The following is a 13,111-nucleotide window of genomic DNA, read 5'->3' on the forward strand; positions in this document are numbered from 1 at the left end:
ATATAAATGCGATGTATGACATAGAAATTGTTCAACTTGTTAAATTATTCGAAATTCTTAAGAGGATGTTTCCAACCCCATGTTTATTAATAAAAGTTGTTTAAAACTACATTGTTTCGAATTCCTGAATGTTTGTCTGAAATTAAGTATAGGTATATAATTGGAAGAAAATTGATAATAGGAGCTGTGCGAAAGAGGTTCTTTCAATCAGACGTAATAATTCTCACCAAGTTGAATAATAAATATGTTGAAAAGATTTTGGTGCAATTTTCATGATCCGCCACAGAATGGGAAAGTTGCCTCAGCTCCTGTCCAATCGACTTATCTGTAGCTACTAGCAATTCGTGAATCTTTCATCAACTTTGCCGGACTAAACAAGTTTCCCCGTAGCGACAGCTTCAAAAGCACCGTGAACGTCCTTTGTAATCCACTATAATTCGTTTGAAAGTTCTCGCATTTAACTTGGAAAAGACAGAAATTTCATCTTTTCCTCTTGATTTGTTTCCTTTGGAGTTTGCAATATCGTATGCAAACACACTTTAAATCACGAATGTGGAGCAGAGGTGAAGATTTTCTTTTGTTTCGATGGATGGGTCGGTTTTCTTAGGATTGTCAGGGCAAATCCTTAAAATCCAATTGGACAGTGGATGGTTGGATGGAAGTGGAGCTGGAGAGCAAACAGATAAAATGGATAACAGCACATTCGGTGCGGGCAGCTGCACACGTTGTTTGCTAAGCCTCGACCACTGTCGCTTCGAATGGCACGACTAGAGCACACGACAAAACGATTTGTTTGTCGACATCGTGAAAGCGTACACCCTGTAATGTCTACACACACATTCTATTCTCGCCTCCTTCTAACTTATTAAAACCATCATTTGTCCCTCCACATAATAAACTGACCGATACGAGCCTTTAAGTGTTTATTCAACTTTCCACCTAAAACAACAATTTTATATCTGCAAAATTCACAACAAATTCTAATAGAGGTGTGCCTGCAAAGTGACACACATTTGTTTATCGATATATGCTATACGTATGGCAATAAATAATGCAAATTTACGTTTTAACGAACGCATTAAATTTCATCGAAGGAGAAAACTGTAAAACAAGTGTAATTATATATAAAATGACTTGGAGATGAAATAAATTTCAAGTTTTCCTCAAACTAATGTATTATTCGATGCTGTAAAGTGTACAGATATGTTATTAGGGAGGACCAGGAGTTGGAAAAAATGCAAAGATAATCGTATGAAAATTTTGGGATAACTTGTGGAAAATTGCCAAGTAGTATGAATGCGTGACAAGGCCAACAAAAGCTGATCCTCTAATTAATCATTCGTTGACAAATGACCTAACATCACGTTTTGCCCATTACGCATTTCCCTGTACTGTTCTTGCTAAGTGGTTTTCATCTTGCAAGGTAAAGTGCACCCAAGATAATCTCATCGCCATATGTCAAATGGTTAAGTGGATTAATTACGAATTTTTAAGGAATTAAGGTGTATAAATTGAGAAGAGAGAAGAGACAAGAATCAGTTGTGATTTTTTGTCCGAAGGGTTAAAATTTGATCGGTACTGCTGAAAGTGAAAGGTAAAAAGAGCCTGAGGATTAGTTTTGAACTAACCGAAAATAGATAGCCTTTTTGGTGCCCAAGGCTCAGGGGCTGTTTGTAACGAAACGTCGCCTCAGAAAACGAAAGAATCCGTTTCTGTCGTAAAATAAGACGAAGGATAGCAAAAACTCACCTTGGGGGTAAAAGAAACAAGTGAGATGGTAGTTTCATAAAATGATGAATAATAAAACTACAATTCTGGTGCAATTCAGTGGTGAAAAGTCACTGTGGATATATTCAACCAATCTGCTGACACAGCTTTCATGCGTTTGTGTATTTCTTTTATTTTTAATGCAGTGCATTGGGGTCGCTGGATCAGTTGGAAATACTTAAAATTTCCAACAATCCCATTAATTATAAATGCAATATTCAGAAATTACCAAGCAATAAAAAGTTAAATGTTCAAAACGCATATCGATGGTAAGTGCATTGAAATTTTATCAAATTTATTTGTCCTTCATTATTTATAAAAATTGTTTCTTTCGCATAACACAGCCTTATCTCAGTGAAAAGTTACACACATTATGATTAGTTATTTAATTGTTCGTACACTACAAATTACGTACACAACTGTTTTTAATTTCCAACAGTTGAATTTGGTGAATTTGTAGATAATTATTTCAACGAGTCTGGGAATACGAGGAAGACCATGGGTGGAGCTGATGTTACAGCAAGGGAAAAAATTGGTACCTGGTGGTGAAGTGAGACTATAGAGCGAGGAGAGGGAGTGGGTTGATCGATATACACGGCATTGTTTCGCACGATTAGACCATCTTACGAGCGGCTACGTCGTCAGTGGGAAACGGGTAGGAAGGGGCGCGAGCGAGCACGATAGCACACGGAAGGGAGAAAAAAATTGGAGCTCATTGGCGTTCCGCAAAAGTTTTAATGCGAGAAATTTCCATGATTTATGATTGCCTATGCTGGGCATAATTGTATTTAGCGCTGACGTTCCGTCTTGTTTATGAGCCACTTACGGCAAACTACGAACTGTGAAAAAAGCAAGAAGTCGACTAACTTCTCGCTGGCAACAGGTAAAGCCAACTGAATTTTCCCTCAACCTTCATTATCCCTGTATTTTAACCTTTCTTTTATTTTTACCTACGAACATTTGCAAGATTTACACCACTGAACTCTATAATCCGTACAAAATCAGTCGGTTCCAATTACTATATATAAAACACTGAATTATTGCAAAATCCCTGTACGATTTACGATAATATCTTGTTATTACAAGTTTCAATGTTATAAATTGTAATACCATTATTAAATTTCCTACACTTTACAGCTCTTTCTTTATCGAGATTATTAAGTTTCAAGATAATGTTATCAAGCTATTATCAAAGTTTCATCTGCTAACGCAAAAGTTTAATTGGATGATAACTAAGCTAAGTTTACTTTTAATAATGCTCACGTTTGTAAAAGTACGAAACTTAACGTTGATGGAGATCGTTGCTCTATTCAATTCACTGTTATTCTTTGATTAATTTTAAGTCCGTTTATAATAAAATTATAAAGTTGCGTGTATATATACTCGTCCGCTTTCGGGACGCGGTACTCGAAGGATTATTGAGAGTAACGAAACTCTCGGGTATTTCGGTGGATGCTTACACCCTGACGTTTAATGATCCAGGGGACTTGATTTCTATAGATCACCGAGATCCATTAATCACGACCAATCAGAAATCGCTAGAATAATTAAGCTTCGGCTGCCTTGGAAAGTGCTAACGATAAGATTCTATCGTATATTCGCGAGTCATGGAGGGGTAGTAGTGAAGACACGAAAGTGCAAGGACGTCGAAGCAATGGGGGGGGGGGGGGGGGTAATCGAGGCGTTCGAATCTGAGAACGGAGGTGGCCGGAGGGTCGATCGGAGAGAGAAAAGGAGAGATCGGAACAATTCGGATCGAGGAATGATCATACGAGGATAAGAGAAAGTAGGGGATTAAATTTTGAGAGTAGAGGTGAGATTGTATGCGTGTGTGTAAAAGCAATAAGAGCAAGAAGGAATAAAATAGTAATAAGCAATTTTGAAATTTACTACTATCGCTATAAAAGTGCATTTTTACATTGAGAAAAAAGTCGTGTAAATGCATGATAAACTGACTGACTCTCCTGTCATTGTTATTGTACATTGTAATGTTGGGAGGATAGGAAAATGCCGAAGATTAAATTTTAGGAAGTGTGACGAGTGTGAAAGGAGGAAGAGTAAAAGGAAGATGCAGAGATCGAGGGAGAGAAGTAGAGGATCGATATAGGAAGGTTCGAATCTGAGAATGGAAATGAGAGTTGAAAGTAGATGAAAGGTATGGTAGACGTGGTGCGGGGACCGGAGCACGTACCACCTTGGAATAGAAGTCGATGGATGCTGTCTGTTTCGGTCGAGTGATTAAAGACGCAATTCCCAGCTCGAGCCTCGAGTATTGCGTCTCGTAAGGTTTCAAGAGGGAAACCGCAGTGATGACGGGACATTCATCATCACGCGCAAACGTACGCCTCCCCTCGGGATACATGAACCGGAAGCTAATATCGCGCCAACTTCCGTGCAAACACACGCGTGAGTGGTCACATTTATGGCTTTGGCCAACTCTCAAATATTCCTCGATTACTACGTATGGTTATATATATATATATATATATATAGTACCTCCCGAATCGGGTCCTCTCGCGAAACACGAGATAATCATCATCGATCGGACCAATCAAACTTTCCTCTTCTTCGCCAGAATTTTGTTCACAAAATTACGAGAGTTTGAAAGGATCGTAGGGATTGCATGGTCATGCAGATATAAATATTATATATTATAGAGAGATTGTGGAAACGTTTGTTTTCGAGGAAAGTTCGTATATATATTAATGGAAAAATCTGTCCCGCTATTAAAAAGCCATTTTACCACGAAGCTTTTCATCCGCAAATGCGGACAACTCAGATACGATAAAAGCAGCCACAAAATGAAGTGAGCGCGCGTCTTGGTTGAACAGGATGAAGCTGGGATGAAGCTGGGATGTGGCAAGAGGCAGCCAGAAGGATACAGGGGCTGCATTAATCAGCATGCGAATGCCATTATGGTGAATGATAAAGCTCTCACAAAGGATAATGGTGTTTCATAATAAATCGTAAATCGATTTTTCACCCGAGGATATCCCACTTGAAATCTCCGTAACGTTTACCCTATTTTTCCCAATACCTTCATTTTTCCTCCCGTCACTTTCCATACACTTAAGCGAAGCAAAAATAAACGATATATATATATATATATATATGTACGTTATTTAAAATATTCAAAACTTGGCAGTTTCTTCAGGAATTAAAAAATTTTACATTTTTGTACAAACGTTTCAGCCTTTTCTGTAAAAAGAAACAAATTATTCTTTTATTTTAAGAATATATACATATATGTGTGTAGAGCCAGCGAGTCATTAGTGTGTGGTAGTGGGGGAGTCGTAAAGTTTCGAGGACTCGTGTTTCGCGACATTGTATTGCTTTTAAGTGTTGTCGGAGGGTGTGGGTAGGTAGGGTAGGTGTAACGAAGGATTTGTATCGTTGAGATATTCGCGGACAGTCGTTGCTCCCATTTACGTGGACGCAAGCTGGGGTACGTGTATTTCGCGCGCTTTCAACAGCCGATATATCAGGCATTTTCAAGGGACAAATGGAATTTATAGTAGCACTCGGCTAAAACCCATTTCCTTTGGATACCACGTTCGCCCGATAAATGGAAGAAACTCCAAACGACAGCCGGCGACGACTGAACGCGCTTCGCTATCCCTCCCTCACTCTTCAGCATCAGCGCCACACCGTTACCACTTCTCACCATAGCTTTACAATGCATTCCACGTGGGGTGTGTAAACTTAATGCATTGCGTGAATTTCGTCCATCTATTCACGCGTACCGTAAAATTGCCCGTTTTTAAACCGAAACCCACCTCCTTCCCCATGCAAGAAAAAGATTCAACGCTCGTATAAAAGCGAGCAGCGAGAAAATTTCCATACCAAAACGCCACAGATTTTCTCACCGGATACTCCAGTAAGACATTGAGAATTTTCAGAGGGGAAACGTATGAAACGCGCTCGAAAAAATATTTTCTTCTCATTTTTTATGTTACCAGAAAATCTTCTTTCTTCTTTTCTACATTTCTTTTTAACCTTATTGTTATTTAAATTTATACCTTGGTGATTTTTTAAATAAAATAACGGCCTCTTCGCGGAGTATTTGTGTAGAATATTGAGATATTTGTGCCAGGAGAGAAATGTAAGGAATAATTTTTATTTTCGTAATTCTTATCAAATGTTCGTTATAAGGTTTTTATTTCTTCAGACTCTCTCGATATATATTTTTGCAGTCTAATTTATTTAGCTGTCTTTCAAATAAACTGATAACGGTCTCTTTGGAGCATTCGTAAGGTATTGAGGATTCTTAGAGGAGAGAGAGAGAGAGAGAGAGAGAGATACTCGAAAAAATATTTTTTTTTATAATTCCACCAAACGATGACTACGTTTGTTATTTTTTCAATCTCTCGTTATCTTTACGGTGTACTTTTCTTCGCAGTCTTTGAAATAGCCCGAAGAGACCGTTAAGCCCCATGGACAATAATAAAAGAGGAGAAGTGCAGATTGACTCGTTTGCCGTAATTAAATCCAGACCAGAAGGGGAAAACTTTTTTAATCCACTTTTGCTCCTTCAAATGTAAAGAGTTACTGAATTTTTATCACGAGCTTGTTTCGCGTATTCTATCAGGGATGGTTTTGAAATCGTTCGTACCACTGGAGTAGATTGAGGAGAAAATTAAAGAATTGAGAAGAAGGCGGACGGAAGTGCATAGAATATAGTGGTTGGGTTTGTTGAATAGTCTTCTCTCTCTCTCTCTCTCTATTCGGTATCCATTCAGAGATAAGACTGGGATATTTTAAGGCCGAGAAAGGCCATTCCATAGGACAAACGCTCCCTTAAGTGCACCTCTGTGCGTTTCACAGTCTAATATTACAAAACCCAGCCATAATGGAATACTACATTACCAGTCAGTTTTTAATTAATATATAAAAAGGAACGAAGCAGATTTGTAGAAACAGGTTGAAACTCGAAAATTACAGCATCGCTCTGTAAAGTGGCAAACGCCATTTGTAAACTGTAATCGGATTGAAGTAATTTAAACAGTCGTGGAAATTACAGAGAGAGAGAGAGAGAGAGAGAGAGAGAGAGTATAGATAGATATAATATATATAAATAAATGGTTGCTGCAACGTTGAGTTGGAAAAGCATGCAAGCGGATAAAGTTTTTGGGTGAAAATGATGGAAAGTGGGGGAGCTTATACTCCTTCTTATTTCTGTTGAATTTAATCGTTAGAGTACAGAGTGATTGTTAATGGTTTGAAAATGGGTCAAATTATTATGATAAAAGCGGATTCTCCTTGGTGTCTGCGTATACACAGGCTTTTCTCCTTGGGTCTTCCCGGGTGTTCGAGGCTCCGATTTCCCGCGAGACACCGAAATCGATAAGAGACTCTGCGCGCTTGCTTGCTTCCTACTTTCCTTCCTTCCTTCCTTCATCGCTGACGCACAGCTACCTTTTCTTTAATTGAACGAGCTCCCGAATCAATTGACCTGCCGCAGCGAAACAATTTTTAATATTTCCTACATAGCTATACAAAGAAAAAAACTTGTTAGAATCAAATCTAATTTATTAATCCACTTGAATTAAAGCCAATTATCAATACCGATCAAAGCATTTCATTAGCACTGTCCAAAACATGATTTATTCCAATTAATCTTTTTTTTTTAAACAATAAAAAAATTTCAGCTATTTTCCCGTTGTTAAATTGCGAAAACGAAAAAGCGTGAAAATTGAAGATAAGAGGTAAGCATTGTAATAAATATATATAGTTTACAGAAAAAGAAGAAAATTGTTATATTAATAATTAATTCTAATAAAAAGGCTGGAGTAAAGAAGAAGCAAATTTTCATATTAGAGAGTGGACGTTCCTCTTATCATTTTACTGCATTGCTAGGGCGGCTTTTACTGGACAGCTAGCTACCTTCTCCCAAGTAATGGAAAGCAAACAAGGGAATATCGCTCCGAGCCAGCTTGCCATCCTCCGATTTTGCCCAGCCGGAAACTCGGGCTTTCAACGATTCGACGAACCAACTAACACTCGTATTGTTCCCCATCACCGTTTAATCACTTAATCACTCTTGATCCATCCGAAATATTCTTATCGTTCGCTAGTTCGCGAAACAAACTTTGCTATTTAATAAAGCAATTATCATCATTATCGCAGTTTTACGATAACAGTTATAATTTGAAAAAAGATACGTAGCACATGGGGAGATGAATTGACAATGGTCTGGCATTTCACTGTAGTACAAATATGCAAATAGCGTATCTCTCTGGACGAATGCCCAAGGGGATGTTCTGTTTCGTGTTTCCAGCGGAAAATTACGATGTTACGTATTTTTCATTCATTTCGTGAAATACGGAGATGGCTGAAAGCATCCAGAACATCGCACGTTGCTTGGCATTGGAGAAGTTGTATGAAAAGATCCGAGAAAGCTTGGCGGAAGCTTTCCTCGTGAGAAAACAATGCTTTAGGCACTCTTTCCACTGACGAGACGTCGAGTAAACTTTTATTATTTCCTAATTTTTCGGTAAAAACCAATCTGTCATCTCGTAACGTTCCCTCGTCGATTCGCAAATTGACCTTAATGCGGAAATACGCTTTAAAATACATACATTTCAACTCTCCCCTATCGTTCTCGAATATATATATGTATATATATAGAGCGTTAGTATAGAGACGCATAATTTGATGCAGTTAATTTCTGCATTTTTTTTTTAATGCATTTGAAAATACATAGGTAGAATGAAATTTCCATATGTAGTACCTACATTTGAAGTTTCTGTTGAATATTTAACAGATGGATCGATTTGAAGATTCAAAAAGGTTTGTCAAATTGTTTTCTCGAGAGTAAATCGCTATATTGATATGTTCTGTATATAGAGATTGGAGATCTATCCAATATGATTTTCTCCCTAAATGTTGTGTAAAGTGACACTTAAAATCATCCCACTGTTGAAACACAGTACGAAATAAATCTCGACTTACCTATATTATTCTGAAAAATATATACCATCAGGAGAGATGCATAATTTAATCGATTTAATCCCTTTTTTATTTTCCTCTTTTCAGCTGCATTCGAGGAACCACTGGGAAACTAAAATTTTCATATCTAACACAATAAATGTTTCTAATAAGGAAATATACTATATAATCTGTGTGCTATAAATATGGCTAGAAACAAATCTAAAAGTGTTGTCAGATGCTTTTTTTGAGAACAAATAATTTTTTCTGTACTCTGTGGAGAAATTGAACGTGTGTAACGTGTATTATTCCCTAATTGTCGTGTAAAAAGGAATTTGTTCTCTCGTAACGTATCCCATGTCAGTCCATAAATTGATAGTGCAGCACCGACGAAACACAGTACGAAACAAACCTCAACTCACCCCTATCATTCTGGATAATACCATCAGTACAGCTGCACTGAATTTAACCAAGTTAATCTCTTTGTTTCTTTTTCCAGCACCATTAGAGTATTCACTGGCAGAGTGAAATCTTCGTGTGCGTTACACATTTCATATTTCTGTTAACGATTTCGTTTGGGTATACTATAGATACATCCATTTATTAATAACTACTTCTCAATTTTCTCTCGCTTGCCTGCCAACATTGTTATATGTACAATATGGTAGACTAATATATGTATAGGAGTAAACACTTGAGGTTTGGCAGAATATAAAAACAAGAAACAAAAGATTGTTAAATAAATATCGAAAATGAGGCAATTGCATAGTGAGTTTTAACATAATTAACAGTCTACAAAACAGTAGCATTTGCTTACCCTCATATACCCAGGCTGATAGCTGTACGCAATTAATTAACTTGAGTTTATACTCATCGTCTATTTTCTCAATGTAGCTCTGTGTGTATATTTCCACATATTTCTTCTTCTATGAAGATTTTACAGTATCTTTTCAAACTTTTGGCTCAGGTATCGTTCTTTAATAATTTACACGTTCCTATTTTGAATGGACGATCAATCAAACACAGATAAGAATTTTAAAGAAAAATTGCAACCTATTGTAACCTTTGAGAACCTGCTGATATTTTCTTTTTCTTACAATGCAAACAGCTGTTTTCGTCATTGTTCTGAACATTGATAAACTTGTCAGAGAAGAATAAATTACTGACTGTCTATACGTAGAGTTTATACTCTTATCGTTTACGTACTCTTACACCAGTACACCCTATATATGTACATACAAGTATAATCTTCTTTTTAGAATTGTGCAAAACCGCACGAGAAGGAAATATTTCTCGTTTATTTTTTTGTTATTTCCAAGCTTCACCGAAAATTCTGCTCAATCCTTTCCGATAAATTCTACAAGAAACAGACATTTTTCATCCGGATAAATTCTCATGCACGCTAACCGCGAAGAAATATTTCCTTCGGGCAGTATGGGCTTTGCCATTCCTACGCTTAACGATGTGAGAATTCTCATAAAGATAAACTATGCAAAATGCATTTTGCCCCGTGTCATAAATCCGCGAAATTACTAAACTTTTCACACTTATTTCCACAAGCATGAAAATCCTGATTTGTTTAATGATTCGAGAAGGGTCGAGAGAATTTTCATCAACATCCTGGCGTAATATCGAGGTGTATTAATAACGCGTTATAATAAGGCATAGTTCAAAGGGTCATTTTTATCCAATCGTATAGAATATATTATCGGGGTTATACGTACAAGGTGTACTAATTATGACCTGATAGCAAAATTAATAGAAACTGGAAAGAGAAATTGCTGGCAAAATTACTACAAGTTTTTCAAACTTATTTACACAATTATACACGAAAATCCTGATTTGTTTAATGATTCGAAAAGAAGTTGAGGGAGTTTTTAATAACATATCGTGGTGAGTCACAAGGCCATTTCTATCTAGTCATAGAATCATCGTGGCTACTCATATACATACGTCAAACTAATTACGCATTGGTAATTTATATACGCATAACGAATAGAAAGCAGTGAAAGAGAGAAGTTAGTTGCAGTATTGCTAAAAGCACAAAAAACCTATAGTCTTTGCAGTGATTCGAGAGAGTGAGAGAGAGAGAGAGAGAGAGAGAGCAAAGAGAAATTTCATTATGACGTCAATAGTACGTACGATATCGAGACGTATTAATAAGATATGGTACAAGACATGTTTTAAAGTGTCACTTGTATCGAGTGTCGTAGAATCATCGTAACCATGCAGTCATACGAGGCGAGCTAATTACGCATTGGTAGCATAATGAATGGGAATTGGAGAAAGAGAGAGAGAGAGAGAGGGATAGAGTAATTAGTGGCAGTAATTATAATCAAAGGGGGCGATCGAAAGTCCATGGGTATCGCGCGAGGATGTGCGTCGCTGATCAATCGGCCAAGTCTCGATTTTAATTGCTAATTGGGCAACGCGCGCGCGTGTGTGTTTCCGGCAGCGTGCGCGACGTGACGCGTCACTTGCCCGTGCAACGATTGCAAATTGCTAGATATATCGAAGCTTTGCTTTCATTAACGACCCCGCGAATACCACGGTATCTCTGATTAGCGCCAAACTCCGACATTACATTTTTGCTAGGGGAAACAATCAACTCTGCATGGGACCCAACCAATCTCGGCGTCTTCCAATTATGCTCATAAATATCCTCAAAAATCATCATATCCATTTTTTTTTTTTTTTTTATTCACGAGCAATCTCTAGTAAATAGTAATAATTACATGGAGTATTTCTGCATTGTAACAGGAACGAAATATAAATTTTATTGAAGAAATATAATTAATGCTATTGCTCACTTTCATAAAAAAGCAACATTTTTACTCGATGCATTTATTTAAATTTAAATATTTTATTCTGTAAAAGAAATCTTGAAATAAACAGAAATTGAACGTGTTACACCTTTCAATTTCAAAATAACCACTTCAATTATATAAGCGAGTGAGAGGGATAACTGCAAAATGGAACACGCTCCATTGATTTGGTTAAATACGACTATTGGCTCATAATAATTACCGAGACTAATTAGAGTGTTCTCGATATAACGCTTGATTACTCTTGTTCACTGGAATAGTAATGTTACTAATAGGGAAGAAATACATGTAGGATATATAGTTGTATTAGAGCGATTGACGGATTTTACGAATTTTAAGTAAATTATGTTAAGATGATAAAAATTGAGAGAGTCATGTTTTTTTTCTATTTTCTCTCTTTTGATAAACTCACATCGTTCTGGGCAAAGGTTGGCGTGATTGGACCGTCGGTGGCTTCCCATTTGTCGGCGATACGAATCGTCTCCGCGGTTTTCTGCTGCACCGACTTCGACTCGTCTAGCAACGTCAGCTCATAGAATTCTTGAATATCTGGAAAGATCGAGAATGCATTAGTATATATGTGTACAGAGTGTAACGAAACGACCATATCCCTATATTATTTTTTAATTACATTAATTTTAAAGTTATATATATATATATATATTAACTTTTTTATTTTATTCCTACATTCGTGACTTTTTTAATATTGGCAGAACCAGTTGGAAGTTACGAAATGACGAGTTTTTACTACTTGCTAACTTTTTAAAGTATAGAGCTAGGTAAAAGAAATTAATACGACTTAATATATTCTTTAAAATAGTTAAACTGAAAATCGCTGTTTCTATATGAATTTGATCATGCATATAGAATATCTTGTGTAAACATTGCAGAATCGACGAGAAAAATTATTTTCTGAAATAAACATTAAAAAATACAAATAATTGAGTCATAAATGGCAAGAATTTAATGGAAGCATCGATGGATAATAAAATTTGTAAGTTTTTCTATAATGGTTTAAGCCGTTAAGTTGCTCCACCTAGATCGAGATTAAAGGTCGAGGAACAGCTTAAGACTTCTGCTTGAAATAGTAGTGCGAGCAATTAGAGCTTCTAAAGGCACCACTAATCACGCCCCCTCCCTTAGGCAATAATAGTACAATAGTGTTCGTACTTGACGAAGCAAAGAATTTGATTACAGTGCGATAAAGATTAATTTGAATAAAGGAGATGGAAAATGATTAATTTAGTATTATTTCGGAGAGTTAAGAACGGCGCAATAATCCAAAGGCACTACTAATTGAGTTTCTCAGTTGGACAATAAGAGAATAATAATAGCTATACTCGTCGGTATACATATATGTATATATATACATATATATATACTCGACGAATCAAACAATTTCATTATACCTTGCTAAAAAAAAAAAAAAGTTTAAGAAAAAGGAGTAGGAAAATTATTGATCCGCAGGATTATTATATAGAAATAAGCTAAGAGAGTAGCGTAATGAGAATTCGTTTTGGGTTTCTCGAGAGGATCGAGCCGAGGAGGGGAGTTGTGCATGGCAGACAGAATGGAAACGGTGTACGTTAGGG

General features: G+C 36.7%; 1 protein-coding gene across 10 annotated transcripts in view; it reads right to left on the reverse strand.

Moving 5' to 3' along the window:
- dlg1 (discs large 1) overlaps window positions 1–13,111 on the reverse strand; it is a 331,205-nt gene that overhangs the window by 162,756 nt on the left and 155,338 nt on the right. For all 10 annotated transcript variants that reach the window (XM_066725415.1, XM_066725410.1, XM_066725416.1 and 7 more), the window contains exon 3: window positions 11,932–12,068. In XM_066725415.1, coding sequence (XP_066581512.1) covers window positions 11,932–12,068 — 137 coding nt within the window. The remainder of the gene's footprint in view (window positions 1–11,931; window positions 12,069–13,111) is intronic.

Source organism: Prorops nasuta, unplaced genomic scaffold, assembly GCF_024137725.1.
Source record: "Prorops nasuta isolate Cenicafe-Biocafe unplaced genomic scaffold, Cenicafe_Pnas_1.2 PNAS00004, whole genome shotgun sequence".
NCBI classification, from domain to species: Eukaryota; Metazoa; Arthropoda; class Insecta; order Hymenoptera; family Bethylidae; genus Prorops; species Prorops nasuta.